The sequence below is a fragment of the Macaca mulatta genome, chromosome 13 (genome assembly GCF_049350105.2).
Source record: "Macaca mulatta isolate MMU2019108-1 chromosome 13, T2T-MMU8v2.0, whole genome shotgun sequence".
Taxonomy (NCBI): Eukaryota; Metazoa; Chordata; class Mammalia; order Primates; family Cercopithecidae; genus Macaca; species Macaca mulatta.
The window spans coordinates 99,254,694-99,276,365 of NC_133418.1; the positions used below are offsets into that span (position 1 = coordinate 99,254,694).

Below are 21,672 nucleotides of genomic sequence, written 5' to 3' on the forward strand. Positions count from 1 at the left end.
AAATGCCCAGTGGCATAGTTTATTAAAAGCACATCACTTTTTCTTTTAGTGGAAAATAAATTGGAAGTTCTATGTAAGAGATAAAATAAATCTGTATGGAATGTGATGTTTGGAGCGTGAGGAAGGTACCACAGGGAAGCCCAGAGAAAAGGCTCTGTCAGCCTCAACTGAGTACTGAAAGCTACATGGAGTGGTGTGCAAACATATTTTTATTTCACCTAATGGCATTTAGGTCCTCCTTTACAGTGAGGAGGTTTGGGGAGTTGCTGTTACTTTCACGTGATAGTATTCTGATTCCTGCATGAGTCTTTCATGATTTATAAATAGTTACATGTTGCAAATAGCATTTTTCTATTGAATATCCTTTTTTGGGTACATTGCAGGTGAGTTTACACCTGAGATGCAGGTGAGAATTCGACAAGAGATTGAGAAGGAGAAAAAGGTGGAGCCATGGAAAGAACAATTCTTTGAAAGCTACTATGGGCAGAGGTAATATTAAGACAGGTTCTATAAACCAAATGTTAATTCCTGTATATATGTCATGTAGTGCTTTATCTCATTACCCGCACAGAAATTCTAGGCCCCAGTTTCCTCCTCCTTTTTTTTTTTTTTTGTGTGTCACTGATTCTTCTTTAGGAAGAAGTTTTTTCTTTTTTTTTTTTTTTTTTTTTGAGACGGAGTCTGGCTCTGTCGCCCAGGCTGGAGTGCAGTGGCCGGATCTCAGCTCACTGCAAGCTCCGCCTCCCGGGTTTACGCCATTCTCCTGCCTCAGCCTCCCGAGTAGCTGGGACTACAGGCGCCCGCCACCTCGCCCGGCTAGTTTTTTGTATTTTTTAGTAGAGGCGGGGTTTCACTGTGTTAGCCAGGATGGTCTCGATCTCTTGAGCTCATGATCCGCCCATCTCGGCCTCCCAAAGTGCTGGGATTACAGGCTTGAGCCACCGCGCCTGGCCTGAAGAAGTTTTTTCTTATTATGAATCACAGATTCACAGAATTAGATTACTCATAATCCTTTACCCTTAAAACTGTCATTGTAGGTGAAATGGCTTCTTTAAAAATAATTTTTTTAGCCGGGCACAGTGGCTCACGCCTATAATCCCAGCACTTTGGGAGGCCGAGGCGGGCTGATCACCTGAGGGCTGGAGTTTGAGACCAGCCTGACCAACATGGTGAAACCCTGTCTCTACTAAAAAAATACAAAATTAGTTGGGCTTGGAGAATTACTTGAACCTGGGAGGCGGAGGTTGCCATGAGCCAGGATTGCGCCATTGCACTCCAGCCTGGTGGGCAAAAAGAGCAAAATTCTGTCTCAAAAAAACAATAAAATACATTTAAAAACAAAAAAACCTTGAATTAAGAGTCCCTTTCTTTGAAAAGATTGGCTTTTCTTCTGGTTACTTTATAAGATAGAAGAATACTGAAGTTCGTTTTTTGTTTTTTTTTTTGAGACAGAGTTTCATTCTTGTCACCCAGGCTGGAGTACAGTGGCGCAATCTCAGACTCACTGGAACCTCCACCTCCTGGGTTCATGCAATTCTCCTGCCTCAGCCTCCCCAGTCTCTGGGATTACAGACATGTACCACCACACCTGGCAAATTTTGTATTTTTAGTGGAGTTGGGGTTTTACCATGTTGGCCAGGCCGGTCTAGAACTCCTGACCTCAGGTGATCTGCCCTCCTCAGCCTCCCAAAGTGCTGGGATTACAGGTGTGAGCCACCACTCCCGGTCAGAATGCTGAGGTTCTGTCCACTTTTTATAGTAGTTAATTATCCCAAAATGTAGCTATCCAGAATCACTAAGGAATCTTAGGAATTCTTTAATGTGGACTATTAGAATCAACCTGTAATTAAACAACCTGTCCTCTGTAAAAGGCACTCTGGGAGATGTACATAGCTGAATAAAGATATAAATTATGTTTAAAAGAGACTGTAGCCTAAATCAGTTTTTTCCCCTCAACAAAAGGTCCAACAATGAAACTGTAATAGGACATTTAAATAGATGGTAAGGGAGATGTTTTGTTTGAAATAAGATTGAACACCTGGACTCCTACTTGTTAGTCTCCCTTCCTTCTGCACACCAGTGGCAGCTCTTAAGGAGACCTGTAACCACAGCTTGAAAACTAAGTGCTCCTTTTCCTTGTCTCCAAGTAGTAGTTATCCATCTCCTTCACAGTCATTTAGGAAATATTCCTATTGAGATTAAGAGTTCCATAAACTATGGCCGGGTGCAGTGGCTCACACCTCTATCCCAGTGCTTTGGGAGGCCGAGGTGGGTGGATCACTTGAGCCCAGGAATTCGAGACCAACTTGGGCAACATGGCAAAATGCATCTCTACAAAAAATACCAAAAAATTAGCTGGGTGTAGTGGTGCGCTCCTGTAGACCCAGGCTCAGGTGGAAGAATCGCTTAAACCTGGGAGGCGGAGGTTGCAGTGGCCAAGATTACACCACTGCACTCCAGCCTGGGTGACGAAGCGAGACCCTGTCTCAAAAAAGAGTTCTATAAGCTGATTTTTCTACATTTTTGGTATGAGCATTGAGTTATAGAAGTGATGTTTTGTACATTTAGACTGTTATTGCAGGTAGCAGTAATTCTACAAATATTTGTTCATTCCCTCCTTTTTTTTTCTTTTTTTCTTTCTTTTTTTTTTTTAAAGACAGGGTTTCACTCTGTCCCCCAGGCTGGAGTGCGGTGGTACAATCATGGTTTACTGTAGCCTTAACCTCCTGGGCTTAGGCAGTCCTTCCACCTCAGCCTCCCGATAGCTGGGACTACAGGTGCATGCCACCACACCCAGCTAATTACTGTATTTTTTGTAGAGGTGGAGTTTTGCCCTGTTGCACAGGCTGGTCTGAAACTCCGGTGTTCAAGCGATCTGCCCACCTCCCAAAGTGCTGGGATTATAGGCATGAGTCACTGTGCCTGGCCCATCTCTCCTTAAGCAGATAGAGCATTACAACAGTTCATGGGTCTTTCTATTGTCAACTGTTACTTTCTGTCAGCATTTATAGAAAGACTGTTTTTTATTATTGCCCAGTTTTGTCCCTAGTCATCCCATCTCAGAAGCACTCTTCAAAGTCACCAAAGAAGGCTCATTGATTTTACATGTTGTACAATATTCTAAAACATTAAGAAGAGTCACTAATGACCTTTACAGATTAGCCCAGCTCTTAGCCAAGCCACATTATGGGAAGCTCATTGGAACTGTACCCTCAGAATATCTTAGAGACACTCGATCTCAGAATTTTAGAGCTAAACCAAGTGAGATTTAAATGGGCTTTCCAAAAACTCAGCTATAATTCTCAGCCTCTATAGAACATTGACAGCCAGCTGTCTCCTCGGGTCCTCTTAGATTTTTTGGGCCAGGGTTTGCACAGATATTGCAGAGAAGAGTTGATCACAATCCCAGGGTGGAAGAGTCTTGGGCTTCCTTCAGTTCCCTTACAGGTAGTCTGTGATGCATGCCTCCAGACAATGTGGCCCCTTTATAAGCAGAAGTAATAATAATAACTGCCATTACTGAGCTTTCATTATGTGTTAGGTAAGTACTTTATATGGATTAACTTAATTATCATAGCAACACTATGAAGTAATTAAACCTAGTGAACAGTTGAAGAAACTGAAGTAAAGAAGGCTGGTCATCTACTTAATATCACAGGGATGGTAGGTATCAGAGCCAGAATTTGAATCCAGGCACTCTGACTCCAGAGCTTTCACTACTAATGATAGTGAAGATAATACATGAAGAATACCTGCTGTCTCCGGGGTTTTCCTAGGCATTGTCATCTTCCATTATCTCTAGCGTTTTTTTTTTTTTTTTTTTTTTTTTTTGGAGACAGAGTCTCTCTCTGTCGCCCAGGCTGGAGTGCAGTGGCACGATCTCAGCTCACTGCAACCTCCGCCTCCCGGGTTCACGCCATTTTCCTGCCTCAGCCTCCCAAGTAGCTGGGACTACAGGTGCCCACCACCATGCCTGGCTGATTTTTTGAATTTTTAGTAGAGACGGGGTTTCATCGTATTAGCCAGGAGGGACTCAATCTCCTGACCTCGTGATCCACTTGCCTCGGCCTCCCAAAGTGCTGGGATTACAGGCGTGAGCCACCACGCCCGGCCCCATTATCTCTATTAATGAATGCTTTCAACAATATGGGCTATTTCTCAACTAGAATATTTCTTTTCCCCCCTTTTTAGTTCTGGCCTGAGCCTTGAAGATTCTAAGAAATTGACAGCTTCTCCCAGCGATCCCAAAGTAAAGAAAACCCCAGCTGAACAACCAAAATCAATGCCTGTGTCAGAAGCCTCTCTTATCAGAATAGTTCCAGTAGTCCCCCAGTCAGAGTGTGAAGAAGAAGCGTTGCAAATGTCATCACCAGGCAGAAGAGAAGAGTGTGAAAGCCAAGGTGAAGTGCAGCCGAGCTTCTCCACATCTACAGAGCCCCTGCTTTCCTCAGCTCTCAATACACATGAGTTTAGCAGCATTCTTCCCATCAAGTGCCCACAGGATGAGGATGTCTTGGAGCAGAAGCCAGTCGCCTTTGCTGAACAGGAATCTGGGAAGAATCATCTCACCACAGCTTGTAATTATAACAAAAGTGAAAGCCAAGAATCTTTAGTTACATCGCCAAGCAAACCCAAGAGTCCTGGGGTTGAAAAACCAATAACGAAGCCCACAGCAGAAGCAGGTCCACAAGAGACCACTGTGAAAGAACCTCTAACAACTCTTGTTGATCAGAACCCAGAAAGCCTCAAGAGGAAGTCTTCCCTTACCCAAGAAGAGGCCCCTGTGAGCTGGGAGAAGAGGCCACGTGTCACTGAGAATCGCCAGCACCAGCAGCCATTTCAGGTCTCACCACAGCCCTTTCTCAGTAGAGGGGACAGAGTCCAGGTGCGAAAAGTACCACCTCTCAAGGTAAGAGAATGGAGAGAATTGAAAAGGAGAGATGGTGTGAACCCTATGTTTTTGGTCATACCTACTAAATTTCAAGTAATTTGTGGTAGTTCTTAATGCAGAAGCAGTTGGATATATTTGGTAAGTATGTAACTATGGCCTTACACAAATAAAATGACAGATGGGCATTTAGAACTGCAGTCCTACATACAGGTCTTTACTGGTGTTTGCATAAGGAAGGTACCTGGGCATCTAATGTAAACCAGCCCCATTCTCACTACTCGAGCTCAGAGGCAACTGATCTCAGAATCTTAGAGTTAGACCAAATAGAATTTAAATGGACTTCCAAAAAGTTAGTTATAATTCTCAGCCTCTGTAGAACATTGACAGCCAGCTATCCTACTGTCTCCTCAGGACCTCTTAGATTTTTTGGGCCAGGATTTGCACAGATATTGCAGAGAAGAGTTGATCACAATCCCAGGGTGGAAGAATCTTGGGCTTCCTTCAGTTCCTTTACAGGGAGTCTGTGATGCATGCCTCCAGACAATGTGGCCCCTTTATAAGCAGAAGTATTAACAATAACCACCATTATTGAGTTTAAGACAGTTATGGAAATCTTATAACCGTCATAGAAATTATTGTCTGATATGACAAAATAAGAAATGTGAGACTAAGCATGAGGAGACTATTGGTGTAATCAAAGGATCCTATCTCTGTACCAAGAGTACAAAGATTTTTTAGTTTACTTTGGCCCTTTTCTTGCTACCATAACTGACTTTATGTTCTGTGAATCAGGAACTACGTTTAGCTCCCTCCTATTAAAGGAAATATGTGTGGCTATCCTCTGTCACTACTGGTTACTTGAGGGACACTAGTAAGATGGAATAGTCTTGATAAGCTCTACTGCTTAGCATGTGATTAACTTCCAGTTAGCCGTATATTGCTGCCTGTCAAATCTTCCAAATTCTTCTAGGCAGTATCTTTGACTATCTTAATATATAATGCCCTTTAAAACCCAAACACATTTTTACTTCTGATCTTAAAGGTTTATTAATACTTTGGCTTTTGCTTAATATCAGCTTGCAGTTCATTCATTTAATAAATAGTTTATTTTTCTTGCCAAGGAATTTAAGAGCCAAGGCACTGGATATTACTCATTAGGATGTAAAAGGAAAAATAAGCCTAGTAAAGGTACTTTTTCCCCCCTTTTAGTTTAACTTAGGTGAACCAAAATTAGTCCTGTCAGGAAGTATTCCTTGGAAAGATTCACTTACTAGAACTTGACCCATTCTCATTGTATTTTTTTTTATTTTTATTTTTTATTTCTTTTTAAATGGAGTCTTGTTCTGTGGTCCAGGCTGGAGTGCAGTGGCACAATCTTGGCTCACTGCAGTCTCCGCCTCCCAGGTTCAAGGGATTCTCCTGCCTCAGCAGCCTCCTGAGTAGCTGGGATTACAAGCATGCACCTGGCTAATTTTTGTAATTTTATTTTTTAGTAGAGATGGGTTTTCACCATGTTGACCAGTGGTCCCTTAGACCCTATCTCAAAAACTCCTGACCTCAAGTCATCTGTCCTCCTCTGCCTCCCAAAGTGCTGGGATTACAGGCATGGGCCACCGTCTGTACTTCTTATTACTTTTTTATTCATTGCTTGTTTTTTTCCCCCCCTCAAGATGAAGTCTTGCTCTGTCACCCAGGCTGGAGTGCAGTGATGCAGGCTCGGCTCACTGCAGCCTCCGCCTACCGGATTCAAGGAATTCTCCTTTCTCAGCCTCCCAAGTAGCTGGGATTATAGGCGTAAGCCACGACCCCCAACTAATTTTTGTATGTTTACAAATAATTAAAATAATTATTTGTAGAGGGGTTTCACCATGTTGGCCAGGCTGGTCTTGAACTCCTGACCTCAAGATCCACCAGCCTCAGCCTTCCAAAGTGCTAGTGTTGTAGGTGTGAGCCACCGTGCCCGGCCAGTTCATTGCTCTTTAAGATTGGTGATTTTAGCATTTAAGAATCTATGGGGGTTTTTTCTTTTCTTTTTTTTTTTTTTTTCCTTCCATTAACATGCATTGCCAGAGATTCTGATTTTTGTTTTAATCACTTTTACTATTCTTTTTTATAAAAATATTAGAAACTTTTTTTTAATGTCATTCACAGCTTATCTCCAGACCTGAGAGCTGAGTAACTGTTTAGGTTTTGCTATAAATGTTGCTAAGACCCATCATTTCTATTTCCTCACCTGTAGACAGGCTGGGTTACATCATATTCTGTCTGCTTTCTGCTAGTGCAGAGGGATTACACAGAAACTTTAATCCACTGTGACCAAGTTAATATAATTTTACTTTTTTCCATTCTTTTCCTTTCTTCTCCCTCTTCATCTCCCTCAAAAAAGACTTTTCCAGAAGTGTCTTTAGTAACTCTCTTCCCTTAGACCGTATCTCAAATACTGCTTTCTTAGACAAAGCTTAATGTAATTTATAACAGAACAAAACCTTTTAAACGAAATTTAAGTAGAAAACAAAATTCACAAGGTAGTAGTAGAAAACAAAATTTGCAATGTAGTGTAAATGTTACAACTTAGTTACAACTTTTATATACATACATATGTATATAAAAATTATATACACACAATGCACATTATATGTTTTACATTCCATATACAGTCAGCCCTCTGTATCAGCAAGTTCCACATCCTCAAGGTTAATTCTATATTATCAACCAACCACCTAGCAAAAATATTTGGAAAAGAATACAAATGTAAAAATACAGTATAACAATTTATATAACATTTACATTATGTTAGGTGTTATAAGTAATCTAGAGGTGACTTAAAATATATGGGAGGATATGTGGAGGTTATCTGCAAATACTATGCCATTTTATATAAAGGACTTGAGCATCCTCAGATTTTGATATCCTCCAGGGTCCTAGAACCAATCCCCCATGGATACCAAGGGATGACTGTACACTTAAAAAGAAAAGGATTGAATCTCTCTGCTCTCCCAAGGTAGGACTTCTCAGTAAATTAAATTGTTATCAGTGCCTGGACAACTTTGAGTGGTTTTGCACTTAAAAAGAAGATATTATTTATTCTGCATAATCAGGTATTAGGGCTATTTACATAAGTAACTGAAACTTATTTTTAGATACTGAAACCTTTCATTTTAACCACTTTTAATGGTTCTTATTTGATTTCAACATGTTATTAATGATTGTGTTATTATGATACCATGTATTATGCTAGGTATAGTGTTACTCTCAAGAGTGTTCTTATGTAAAGTTGTTTGTCCCTATATAAGTTCCCCTAAACACCTTTCTTGTATTTACTTTTTTAGTTTTATCTTTTTTTTTTTTTTCATTTTTTCCCTGCAGTTTCTTTCATATGATATAAATAAAGGACAATAACTGCTGCTTTCTTACCGTAGGCAGCCTCTAAAATACTATATGCTGAGTAAATATGCTATCTAGGCTTGTTCGAATTGGATGTGAAATAGATTTAGCTCTTAGAGAGGTTAAGTAGATTTCCTGATGTAAGACATATACTCTGTGACACCTGTTATGAAGTCCCATGGCTCTAACTTAGGAATTATAGAGAATCAATTTTTGAGGATTACTGACCTTTTGAGAAATTAGTATTGCTAATAGTGAAAAATGTTTAGTGACTTTATTGTTCTTAATTTAAGAACATTAAGAAAAATGGCATGCATTTTCTTAGGGTTTAGTGGGTTAATTTTTTTTAATTAAATGCTTTAGAACATCTTAACAGTTATTTGCTCCTTTAAACTCAACCAGTTACTAGAACGGTGCACATCTTGATGCATTATTAGTAACTCTAATAGCTTTCAAAGTATTATTCAGGACAGAAGGCAGATTTGTTTCAGACATGATGATTTTATTGTATGAAAATCATTGGTTTTGCCAGGCATGGTGGCTCATGCCTGTAATCCCAGCACTTTGGGAGGCCGAGGTGCGTGGATCATTTGAAGTCAGGAGTTCGAGACCATCCTGGCCAACATGGTGAAACCCCATCTCTACTAAAAATACAAAAAAATTAGCTGGACATGGTGGCGGGCACCTGTAATCCCAGCTACTTGGGAGGGTGAGCCACAAGAATCACTTGAACCCGGGAGGCAGAGGTTACAGTGAGCTGAGATTGTGCCACTGCACTCCAGCCTGGGGGACAGAGTGAGACTCTGTCTCAAAAAAAAAAAGAAGAAGAAAATCAATGGTTTCAAACCTGATAGACATCAGAATCTCACAAGTAGCTTTTTAGAAACACGTTTTTTTGTTTGTTTGTTTGAGCTGGAGTCTCCCTCAGGAGTTACCACAGGCCAGACTTTTTCAGGCTAGGTGCAGTGGCTCATGCCTGTAATCCGAGCACTTTAGGAGGCCAAGGCAGGTGTATCACATGAGGTCAGGAATTCAAGGGTAGCCTGACCAACATGGTGAAACCCCATCTCTACTGAAAATACAAAAGTTAGCCAGGCGTGTGGCCCACACCTGTAATCCCAGCTACTCGGGTGGCAGAGGCACAAGAGTCACTTGAATCTAGGAGACTGAGGTTGCAGTGAGCTGAGATCGCACCACTGCACTCCAGCCTGGGTGACAGAGCAAGATCTTGTCTAAAAAAAAAAAAATTCTTTTAATTAAAAAAAAAAAATTCCTAGGTCCTGGGACTCTAATTTGTAATTTTTGGGATAGGACCCAGAGCATATATATTTTTAAAAGGTTGCACAAGTAAATATAATACCAGTCAGAGATGAGAATGGCTGGTAAACATTATGTACATACTCCTTTATGTGTGTGGGCATGGTGGAGGCTCCTATGGATCACACATTGTCTTCCTTCCAGTGCTATCTAGAAGCCTGTGTAATTTGAGATAATCCAGCCCGTGTGTGTGTGTGTGTGTGTGTGTGTGTGTGTGTGTGTGTGTGTGTATGTAGAACAGAAAAGAGCAAGTATTTTCCCCCTGGACCTTGGTGGTAAAGCTAAGAACTAAAAGACAGTAGTGGTATGGGTGGCTGGCTTACTTGCTTTTCTCTCCTTTCTCAAACATAAATACACTTTTTAAAAATGCAAATGCCCTAGAAAGCTTTGCATCATGATAAGCACTTGTGATAGTGACATTAGGAGGGAGTTGAGATAGGAAAAGAGGTGTGGGGATTTGGGGTGAGAGTGGAAGCAGTTGTCTTTGGCACCAATAGAAAAAGCAGATGTAAGGACTCTAGAGACAAACTAGTGTTACTTTCTCCAAGGTTTGGCCTCTCGGCCATAGACCACCCATGTTTGTCACAGGTACTGTAGTGTTCATCTGTTTTTAAAATGTGAGGGCTAATGAAGTTTTGTTATTCTTAGAAATGAAAACTAAGCTCTGTTGTTTTTTCCCCTCTACTTCTTTCAGATCCCGGTCTCCAGAATCTCCCCCATGCCGTTTCATCCATCGCAGGTCTCTCCCAGGGCTCGTTTTCCAGTCTCCATCACTAGTCCTAACAGAACAGGAGCCAGAACTCTTGCAGACATCAAAGCAAAAGCTCAACTGGTCAAAGCACAGAGGGCAGCAGCTGCCGCTGCCGCCGCAGCTGCTGCAGCCGCCTCAGTTGGAGGGACCATTCCAGGACCTGGCCCAGGGGGTGGACAGGGTCCAGGAGAGGGTGGTGAAGGGCAGACTGCTAGAGGAGGCAGTCCAGGCTCAGACAGAGTCAGTGAAACTGGAAAGGGCCGCACACTGGAACTGGCAGGAACTGGAAGCAGGGGAGGTACGAGAGAGCTTTTACCCTGTGGTCCAGAGACTCAGCCCCAGTCTGAGACCAAGACCACCCCAGGCCAGGCACAGCCTCATAGTGTCTCTGGAGCACAACTACAGCAAACCCCCCCAGTGCCTCCAACACCTGCCATCAGTGGAGCATGCACAAGTGTCCCATCACCAGCCCACATAGAGAAATTGAATAATGAAAAACTGAACCCCACCAGGGCAACAGCCACAGTGGCCTCTCTCAGCCATCCACAAGGGCCCAGTAGTTGCAGACAGGATAAAGCACCTTCTCCAACAGGTCCTGCTCTAATCTCAGGTGCCTCACCTGTTCATTTTGCAGCTGATGGCACAGTTGAGCTCAAAGCAGGTCCTAGTAAGAATATACCTAACCCTTCAGCCTCATCAAAGACAGATGCTGGTGTGCCAGTGGCTGTAACTCCCTCCCCTTTAACATCTTTATTGACCACAGCCACTTTAGAAAAGCTTCCTGTACCGCAGGTCAGTGCAACTACAGCACCTGCTGGATCAGCTCCACCCTCGAGCACTTTGCCAGCAGCTTCTAGCCTTAAAACCCCAGGAACTTCTTTAAACATGAATGGACCCACTTTAAGACCAACCTCTAGTATTCCTGCTAATAATCCTTTAGTGACTCAGCTGCTTCAAGGCAAAGATGTTCCCATGGAGCAAATTCTGCCTAAACCTCTCACCAAAGTTGAAATGAAAATGGTTCCACTGACTACTCAAGAGGAAAGGGGGATGGGAGTGCTCATAGGTACCAACACAACAGAAAATAGCACCAGAGAGGAAGTTAATGAGAGACAGTCCCATCCAGCTACACAGCAGCAGCTGGGCAAAACCTTGCAAAGTAAGCAGCTCCCCCAGGTTCCAAGGCCCCTTCAGCTCTTTTCAGCTAAGGAGCTGAGGGACTCCAGCGCTGACACACACCAATACCAAGAAGGACTAAGTAAAGCAACCCAAGATCAGATCCTTCAGACTCTCATTCAGAGGGTTCGGAGGCAGAATCTTCTCTCAGTTGTGCCGCCCTCGCAGTTCAACTTCGCTCACTCAGGTTTCCAGCTGGAAGACATCTCCACAAGCCAGAGGTTCATGCTGGGTTTTGCTGGCAGAAGGACATCCAAACCTGCAATGGCAGGGCACTACTTACTGAATATTTCTACCTACGGCCGGGGCTCAGAGAGCTTTAGGAGGACCCATTCTGTAAACCCTGAAGACCGTTTTTGTCTAAGCAGCCCCACTGAAGCCTTGAAAATGGGATATACAGACTGTAAAAATGCAACAGGAGAGAGTAGCAGCAGCAAAGAAGATGACACTGATGAGGAAAGTACTGGTGATGAGCAGGAATCTGTCATGGTGAAAGAGGAGCCCCAGGTTTCCCAGAGTGCTGGCAAGGGTGACACAAGTTCAGCACCCCACAGCAGGGAAACTGTATCTACCAGTGATTGCTTAGCTAGCAAGAATGTGAAGCCTGAGATACCAGTGAATGAGCAAACCACTTTAAGTAAGGAGAATTACCTGTTCCCTAGAGGCCAGACATTTGATGAAAAGACCTTAGCCAGAGATTTAATTCAGGCAGCACAGAAGCAGATGGCTCATGCAGTGAGAGGTAAGACAATCCGTAGCAGCCCCGAGCTTTTCAATTCTACTGTTCTTCCTCTGCCTGCAGACAGCCCCACCCACCAGCCCCTACTCCTTCCACCCCTGCAAACCCCGAAGTTGTATGGAAGCCCCACCCAGATAGGGCCAAGCTACAGAGGCATGATCAATGTCTCCACCTCATCTGACATGGACCATAACTCTGCTATACCAGGTAGCCAGGTATCTAGCAATGTAGGTGATGTCATGTCATTTTCAGTGACTGTCACTACCATCCCTGCTAGCCAAGCTATGAATCCCAGCAACCATGGCCAGACCATTCCTGTTCAGGCCTTCCCTGAGGAGAACAGCATAGAGGGCACGCCTTCGAAATGTTACTGCCGCTTGAAAGCCATGATCATGTGCAAAGGCTGTGGCGCTTTCTGCCATGATGATTGCATTGGCCCCTCCAAACTGTGCGTCTCCTGCCTTGTTGTTCGGTAATGAGACTAGAAAGAGATACACTGTAAAGGAGGGGGAAGGGAAGGGTTGACCAGTTGGGTTTTTTGCATCCTTTTGGAATCACAGAAATAAACAAGTAGGTTTCAGTTGTCTTCAGAGACAAATGTTACTTAATCAGGAATACAAAGTACAGATCTTTTACATTTTAGAGGAAGAGCACCTTGTATAGTAAGTCTAAGTCAAGCAAGACTTTGTGAATTTGTGACAAGTTTGCACTTACAAAATCATGTAAATATGTCACATTTTGTTTAACATTTTTCCAAGTGTTTAGGTAATAATGTGTTACTTTGAATTCAGATTTATGTTCTACTACTTGTGACTGAGAAAAGTTTAATGCCAGCATGGTAAAAGGAAGCTGTCTCCCTCTGACATTTCCTAGGAAGCTAGGAAAAGGAAAGTGAAGGAATGGTCTAAAGAAATGGCCATTCACACTGATTTTGTCTGGACAGTCTGGCCGCAGCTTGTTCATAGATTATTCAGCCTTTGCAGGACTTGGATTCAGGGTTTTACTCAGTCCCTTTACCTTAGGTGGAATCTTAAATTGAAATTTTTGGTAAGGAATTCATTTCACAGGTAGTGTTTCAGACTCAGAAAGCCCTGACTTGGTTCTTGGCTTCCATGGTCTAGTACTGTTGCCAAGCAGTCTGCTTGGAATTTGTGGATCCCTGCTGTTCCCTGATCCCACCCCCTGCCCTGAGACAGTGAATGTAGTCCGTGAAGGGAGTGCCTCTCTGGGACCCCGTGTGTTGTTAACAGGCTGTGCAGTGCAACAGTTCCAGCAAAAATACCCTATCCCCGCACTTAGTCATTCGTGGTAACTAACAATTTTGAACTACTAATATAAAATGAACAGAAAAGTGTTAGTGATTGGGTGATTTGAGCTACATCTTGTTGAGCAAGGGGAGTGAAACCATAGAAACTGTTAAATTGAACGTGAAGAACTTTGGAAAACAATTTTGACAGTAGAACAAGGTCACCTCTCTTTTCCTCTTCTCTCCCAACCTATTAACCTAGTGCTTGATAGTCAGCTGTTGTTGCAGGTAGAAAAGCTCACCAATGCCACATTTGTTCATTCTGTTCAACCTGCTTTGATCTCCCAGGCATCTGAACAGGATGAAATCATCTTATATCTTACTTTACGCACATACACAATACATGACACTTTTCCTGTTTTAGAAAATATAGGCCTTGTTTGGATTACTGCTGTCTGAGCACTAGAAATTTCTAATGCAAAGGGGCCTCAGTGAATGGCTAAGGGAACAACTGGAAAAGAAGGAAAATGAGCCCTAAAGGTTTTTTGGTTGTTTTAGTTTCTTTTTCTTTCTTGTTTCCTTTTTTTTTTTAAATCCTTCTCTAGTGACTGAAGAATTTGTGAGTACATAATATTTAGGTCATGGTTAAGAAACATTAAACCTGCAGTTTAACAGAATTTTGTATTAAATGGGGGTGTGTCAGTTTGCACCATTTGCATATTGATTTCAAGTCTCCTGATTGGGAATGTATGAAGTACAAATGTTAATGCAACATAGTACAGTTGTATTTGTCTTTCATATTTAGGATGTGATATTTATGAAATGCAGAACAGATTAAACTTGTTAAGTCACGTTCCAGATTAGGAGAAAATAGGCAATAATAATCTCTGTTTTGCCCCCATTCTACTACCTACCCCTGCCCACCCCACCCCCACATCACACACTCTTTAATGCTTTCCCACAGCCCCTGCTCCGTCCCATAAGAAACTCACTTCACTGTTTTTCACTTTTCACTTCTGGCTTTTTTGTGGCCCAAGGCCAGTATAGGATTAATATCTGTGTTCCAGCTTCAGTCAGTACAATATGTCTGTCCATCTTTCCCCCTTTCTTCCAGCACACACACACAGCTAAGAGATAAGAAGGCTGCAAGGATTGGGGATAAGGAGTATATCTTCAAGCCAAGAACCGGTAGAAAACAGAAATAATGGTTCTCCCAAACGTTCAGTACCTTGGGCAATCCAATAAGGGTTTAAAGAGATCTGTTGCTGAGTATAACTCTCCCTGCCCTACCCCATCACTCCTCCTTAGTGCCAGGGCTGAGGGCTGGTCAGCGTGCTGGAAGAGGTTGAGAGTTTTGGAATTGACTCCATGCTAAATGTCAATTACCAATTTGGATTGATGAAAGTGATTTTTCTGCTTTACCCCTTTCCTGTCAGAAAGGTTTTCCTCTGTGCTTCCCTTAACTTAAGGATGAACAGACTATAACTAGGAAAGGAGGAAAGGTATCAGGGATTTTTAAGTCCGTTTAGAGAGCAAACCATATTGTGCCTCTTCATCTTGACCCCGGCTCTTCTACATAGGTCCTAAACATTGCTGTTCACCAGATTATCTTAACAAATAATACTCAACTAAATATTTGCATTTAGGAATACTCCTAAAACAGATATTGCCAACTAGATACACTGCCTCAATCTTGACCAGACAAGAGAACAGTTAAATTCTCTTAGTTGGGTAGTAACTTGAATATCAATCTATTTATCAGTTTGTTTCAACACAGAAGTTTCAAGTGGAAAGCCATTCATCTTAAAAGCTGAACAGAAAAATTAAAAAAAAAAAAAACACACATTACAATCTGGCCTTTTAGAAAATGAACCAGTAGAAACAAAACCTTTAAATTATTAGTATGGTACTCCAGCAGCACCTTTGAAGCAATCTTTACCTTAGTTTTTGAGTCGTTTTACCTTTCAACCCGATCTGAAAAGTTTTAATAAATGCTGAGCTTATTCTTAGGGTATGACCTGGCATTATTTCCAGTGACTAGTCAGGCATTATGCCTGATGCATACGCCTCCCGTGCACCCCTCTCCAGCCTTCAGATGTCCTCCACTGCAGGTCACTCCAGGAGATAGCATTAATAATATAGCCTCAGTCTTGTTTATAAAGATTCTAAGTTGTTTAGTAAAGAAGTCTCCCTGAATCTTAAATAATTTTGAAGAATTAGAATTCTCCATCCTATTAAACAGAAAGTAAAGCCAAATAGCCTGGAGTTGTTTGTCCTACTTCTGTTCCATAACCCCTATGCTCAAGATACTGAAGCTCTCTGTGGTATTTCTTGTAACATTTCTAAGAATAAGAGCTGGCAAATGGGAAACTTTTCTTGGGGTGGAGAGAGCATACTTACTGGGCTGTGAAGGCATACAGATGTACATGTTTTAGAGCTTATCTCAGATTTAAATAGCCAAAGGAAGACCTCATTGCCTTCCAGGTGAAGGTGCAAAGTCATACATATTAATGACCTGACAGTTAACATTCTGTTGCTTATTATTGCCTTTCTCCACCTTAGAGAGCCGTAAATAACTCTCTGGTGAAGTGATTTGCTGTAATGGGGGTGAGGAGTTGGGGGGGGCTTCTCTGGTCATTACACTGCTTTTTATTTCTAGAACTCACTATCAGTGAGCAGTGCCAGAGTGTTTTCTCTTTGACCTAGAGGTTTCACATCATAGCGAGGAGGGAAAAGTGTCCCCATCTCATTACAACAGTGTGCTACGTAAGTAACTTGGCCAAGGGTAGTTTTCAGCTAAATTTATAGAATAGTCCAAAGAGACTTTGAGAAACATGGTGATAGGCAGGGGCCTTTCCTACCATGTTTCGATACCTACACACCTATTGAAAGAGAACAGTAGGTAAAACATTTCCTAAAGTTGAAGCAATAGCTTCGTAGATTCTTGGTTACTTTATTTTTTTTAATGCTTTACATTTGATACAACTATTGAAGATCAATTTTAAAAATAGCTTTCCAGTAATATATTTTAAGTAATATATATTTTAATATCTGTAAAAAGTGACAGTGGAAGACTTTGAATTTCTCATATATGGTATGTTTGATGTAGGACCTCTCTGTTAAGGCACAAATTATTTCAAAGGAAGTTACTCTAAAGACACTCAGATTATTTCAGAAAAATGCAATAAGGGGAATAGTTTTGGGGTTTATTTTTTATTTTAAAAGAAAATTGACTTATTTACCACAAGCTATTTTTTTCCCTTCTGGCTATAAGGTTTGTACAGACTGGTTTGGTAAATGCTAAACTTTTGTGTCTTTTGCCTTTTTAAAGGAATTGTTAACATTGGAATTGAGGGTATGTACAGAGAAGTTGGTGTCAACACCATTTAAAAAGTCATATTTTTTCACAAATATAGAAAATCATTTTACATAAGAATTTTAAGTATTTGCAATAAATATATGTATATAGATTGTATGTATTCCTATATTCTTATTTTTCATTTTATTATTAAGTAAAAGATCATTAAAAGCGAAAATAAAAACCTTGGAGTTTTTTGGTGCATCTTGAGGTTTGACGTACATCTGAGAGTGGCATGGGTAAGGGTCCTCTGTTACTACCTTATACTACTATGGGATGGTTCCCACAGATTGTATGGAAGAGAGTAAAATGAGGAACTTGATGATAAATCAGGGTAGTGTATTTCTTTTGGAATTTAAGTAAAACTGATTAAATTTTCCTTATCTATCTGTCTCCATGTTTTCTCCCTTAATCTGTTTTGTCTCCTAACCCCCTAACATTACTGGAAAAGTGAAGAAATGCAGTGCAGCCTCTTTATTAATGTGCCCATTGTTTGCTTCTAAATCAAAGAATGGTAAGGAAATCTCTCGGGGAAAAAAATAAGTTTTCCTTTCTCCACAGTGGTTAATTCATTAGCAGACATTTACTGCCACCACCACTTTCCAGGCCTTAGGGGTGTGTGAAGAAATAGTCTCTTGAAGATGATAGAAAAAAATTTTTTTCCGTTTCCCAGTTCTCTCAGAAGTGAGTTTCATAGCCAGTCATGTCCTTCCTGCCTGTCTAATCTGGAGATGTCAAAGAGCTAGGAGAATAGTGTGAAGAGAAACACCTGTGCCTTGAGCATTTGACACTTGAATTTTGAACTCCCCTGTGTCAGGAAGGGTAGCTATGGAAATGAGGTCTGAGCCACTTGGTAGGAGAGGTTGTCTGTAAGCCCATACCGAGACTGCTGTCTAATCCATGAGAATTCATTTTGTGGCTGCAAAGTAAATACTTGATTTTGGGATATGATAGGAGCAAAATGGTGCCTACATCATCTTCATAAAGAAAAGTAACCTATTTTTAAACAAGTGAATAATATATCAAATCATTGATGACCTAGAAGAAAAATTGTTAAGGTCAGATTTTCAAGAATGTATCTTGATGACCCATAAAACTGACTTTATTGTAGTTCGCTGGTTCCCATAATTGCCCAGCTGTGGTTATTTTCACTGTAAAGAAAAAATACATTTTGGAAGTTAATGTAAGGATACATTGGCTTTTTTCTTTACATTGGCTTTTTAAAAGACAGTTTTTATTTTTCAAATACTGGAATGTCAAATATCTGGGTTGTCCCAAGATGTTGGAGATAGATAATTCAGCCTTCCAAGAGAAAAGCAGTCTAGATCTTAGCTGAAAATGTGCTATTTCTAAAGGAAACTTCTTAAGTCTCAGGGAACATCAGCATCTTCATAATTTCCATATATAATAAGAATGAAGGTAAAATATTTAAATGTGTACAAACTAATCCATAATGACCATTTACAAAGATTGACTCCCCATTTCTGGTACATATTTATCATTATTTAGATGGGTCTCCTATCTCATGGGAAGATAAATTTATATTCAGGTGATGACATGGGTGCCTGCAAGTAGAGTTGGTCTGCCCCTGAGGGAGAAAGAGCAACATACCAGAAGACAAGACACCTTCAACTTGGATCCCCAGCTACCCTTTATTTACTTCACAGAGTCAGAAACCTGTGTTCATAGCTTCTGAGATTGCTTGACCTCAACTGGTCTTTAGAAGTCTAACTTTTTATGTACAAGTCATGTTATTTACTAATTCAAATATTTATAGAGCACCTACTGTGTGCTAAGCACTACTAAAGTGCTGGTTATGCAAAGGTAAGCAAAAAGTCATGTAAATTGCAGAAAGGTTTTCCTAAAGTAGTGACTATACAGCATGTTTCTAGTTCTAGGCTCAAGGAGTAATAATGCTACCTTTTTCCCAAGATACGTTGAAAATGTAAATGAGTTATGAAATGGAAGTGTTTGAGACACTGGACACAGCAGTGGCACATACATGAAGAAAGAAGGTCCCTAGATGAAAAAAGTGTGGAAATGAGCCATCTTAATAAAATGCACTTTTTTTGAGAACTATTGTTGGAATAGCTAAAGTTGTCTATAGAAATTTTAAGAAATCTCTAACATCTAAATTAGAAGCAGGCCAACAGCAGTCTCTGTCAGTAGTTAATTTAGGTCAGTAAGTTAGTGTTTTGTTAAACCCTTTCAAATACAGTTGGGTAAATAACGCAGCTTTCCTGTCACTATTCAAACCTAAAAGAAGCTGAAGGGACTTTTTCGTAAAACACGATTTTCATCTTATAGATGATAAGTAGCTATCTCTTCATTCGGAATTGTTGCATCCCAGTTTTTCTCCATAATGGATAAAATTACTTTCATGTCCTTTTCTAATGTTGTAGAAGTGGCTTTTCCTTTTTTGTCTTAAGTCACAACTTGAATTAAAAAGGGCTTCAGCAGGACTCTAGCACTTTTCAAAGAAGAATTTGGTGTATTCCACTATGTAATGTAGTTTCAACTCTGTCCAGGAACCAGGAGGATGAGCGTCCTCCATTTTCCTAATACTTGGTAACCTTTAACAATAGATTGGGTTGTTTTTGTTGTTTTTCATAGAGACCATATAGACTTTACTTCCATGTAACTTTCTGCCTTAACCTAAAAAGGGATTCCCTGAAAGGAGATCTTGTAACAGGAAGGAAAAGCGAAACCAGGAAAAGAGCCAGAAATGATCAACTTGGAACTGGGCTGTGGCTAAATAGTGGGTTTTCCTGAAGAGTAACTTCCACCTCGCTTTTCGTGCTGCTTCCAACCCAAAAGAGCCTAAAGGGAATTTTTTTAAATCCTGATTTTCTTCTTAATTGTAAAACCTAGAGGATGCCTTAGGGAGAAGAAAGATAACCTGGAGTTTGGTTTTAAATGGATTTAAGTAAACTTTGAATTAAGTAGCTTATTCCATTTTTGAGAGATTTCCTTTTAAGATTTTAGATTCACTTAATGTAATGTTGAATTGCCATGAGTGTAACCTGTAGTTTGATTTGAGACATTCTGTGGGATAAGCAATAGTTTTCTGTTGAACTGTGGTGGCTTTTGCCACTAATCAGGATTAGTGCACCTCTGTCTGTTAAGTGAAATGGAACTTGGCTTCCTAAACACTATATTAGACCAACTTGAGTCAATACTTTTATTAAGTTTAATCAGGGATTCTCAAAATATTTAAATATTTAAGATTCAAATTAGCCCAATTAGAAAGCAATGCATTGTTACCAAAATATCTGAAGATACTTTAGAACTATTTTACACACAGCTTATGTCTTTCCTATGGAAAGTATCATACGTAAAATTTTACATTCTTTTAAAAAACAGAATCTAATGTCTTCAGATACCTAGAGCTTGGAAATTTAATAGAGCTGGGCTTTGACCCTAAGTCAGTAGTTCTTTTCATTTTAGATTTTCAGGCATGTTTCAGTATGGAGACTTCTTCAGTAGTGACTCCAGCTTCACCTACCTATAATCACTTTGCACACATTTTAAGTTAATCAGATGCTTCCAGAGTCTTGGATTGATTACCTTTTTGTTAGATAAGGAGACAAATTCCAGGTTGGGGCAAACATCTTAATTTGTTCTCTAAGAATGTACTGATTAAAGAGCAAGTTCTCAGAGAATTCACAAAATTTCTAGAATTTGTGAAAGATCTAGAGAACATATCAAATGAAACTCTAGAAATTTGGGGGGAAAAAAACTTAGCTGTAAGTGCTTTGACCTTTTTTTTTTTTTTTTTTAAACCTGTCTTAATTCTATGACTGCATCGCACCCTTCACCAGCACCAAGAGATGTCGGAATGGAAGAAATGACCCTATGTAATTCTTACTCACTTTAAATCTTTGTGCGCATAGGCCTTAGCACTTTGACAAATAAACTCTGCCTTTTAGCGTCTCACTATCGTCTTTTTTTCCTCTCACTTTTAGGCTGTTCTTTCCTTGGTCGTATAAAAAATACCTTCTTCAAAGTTGAATGTATAATGTTTCTGCACATGGACAAACCGTATTTTACTGACTCATTCTATGTTGAATAAAGGCATACAGTTTTACTCTAGCGACTGGGCCTTTTCTTTTCCAAAGAAAGCAGACACCATGTGGAATGGCTTACCTGCTTGTTATCTAGTCCTCTGTGCACAGCTGTCCCTGGGTCCTAACTAAAGTTGGTACTACAGAGAGTGCTAATCTTGTCAGAAAACAAAGGGGGTTTAAGAATTCAACATGAACTAGACGAAGTGTATATCTTTCAGAAATGAAAAAGGAAACCCATACTACAAAGCTGAAGTAATCACAAAGGTGTGGTCCTGGCATAAAGACAGACATGTAAACCAATGGAATACAATAGGCCAGAAATGACTGCTCAGATACATGGTCAAGTGATTTTCAACGTAAGTGCCAAGCTCAGTCAATGGGGAAGGGACAGTCTTCAACAAGTGGTGTTGGGAAAATGTGATATCCACATGCAAAAGAATGAAGTTGGACCCTTACACAATATACAAAAATTAACTCGGGGAAAATTATAAAAGTCTTAGAAGAAAATGGACAGTTTCACAATTGGATTTGACAATGGTTTCTTGAATGTTATGACAAAAGCATGTACAGCAAAAGAAAAATAGATAAACAGTTTTTAAATTGTGCTTCAAAGGACGTTATCAACAGTGAAAAAACAACCCACAGAATGGGAGAATATATTTGCAAATCATTTATCTGATAATATATAAAGAACTCAAAAACAAAAAATGAACAAAAGACTGGAATTGCTCAAAGGACCTTGT

The 21,672-nt window shown here is 40.4% G+C and overlaps 1 protein-coding gene across 9 annotated transcripts in view; it reads left to right on the top strand.

The window, feature by feature from the left end:
• Positions 1-20,952, top strand: part of ASXL2 (ASXL transcriptional regulator 2) — a 155,221-nt gene extending 134,269 nt beyond the window's left edge. For 5 of the 9 annotated variants that reach the window (XM_015111861.3, XM_077959994.1, XM_077959993.1 and 2 more), the window contains 3 exons: positions 384-489; positions 4,192-4,909; positions 10,287-17,046. In XM_015111861.3, coding sequence (XP_014967347.2) covers positions 384-489; positions 4,192-4,909; positions 10,287-12,734 — 3,272 coding nt within the window. In that variant the 3' untranslated portion in view covers positions 12,735-17,046. Of the gene's footprint in view, positions 1-383; positions 490-4,191; positions 4,910-7,808; positions 7,893-10,286; positions 17,047-20,827 lie in introns of those variants that run through there. The other 4 variants (XM_077959999.1, XM_077960000.1, XM_077959992.1 and 1 more) reach the window with 2 other exon arrangements.
• Positions 20,953-21,672: the final 720 nt, after the last annotated feature.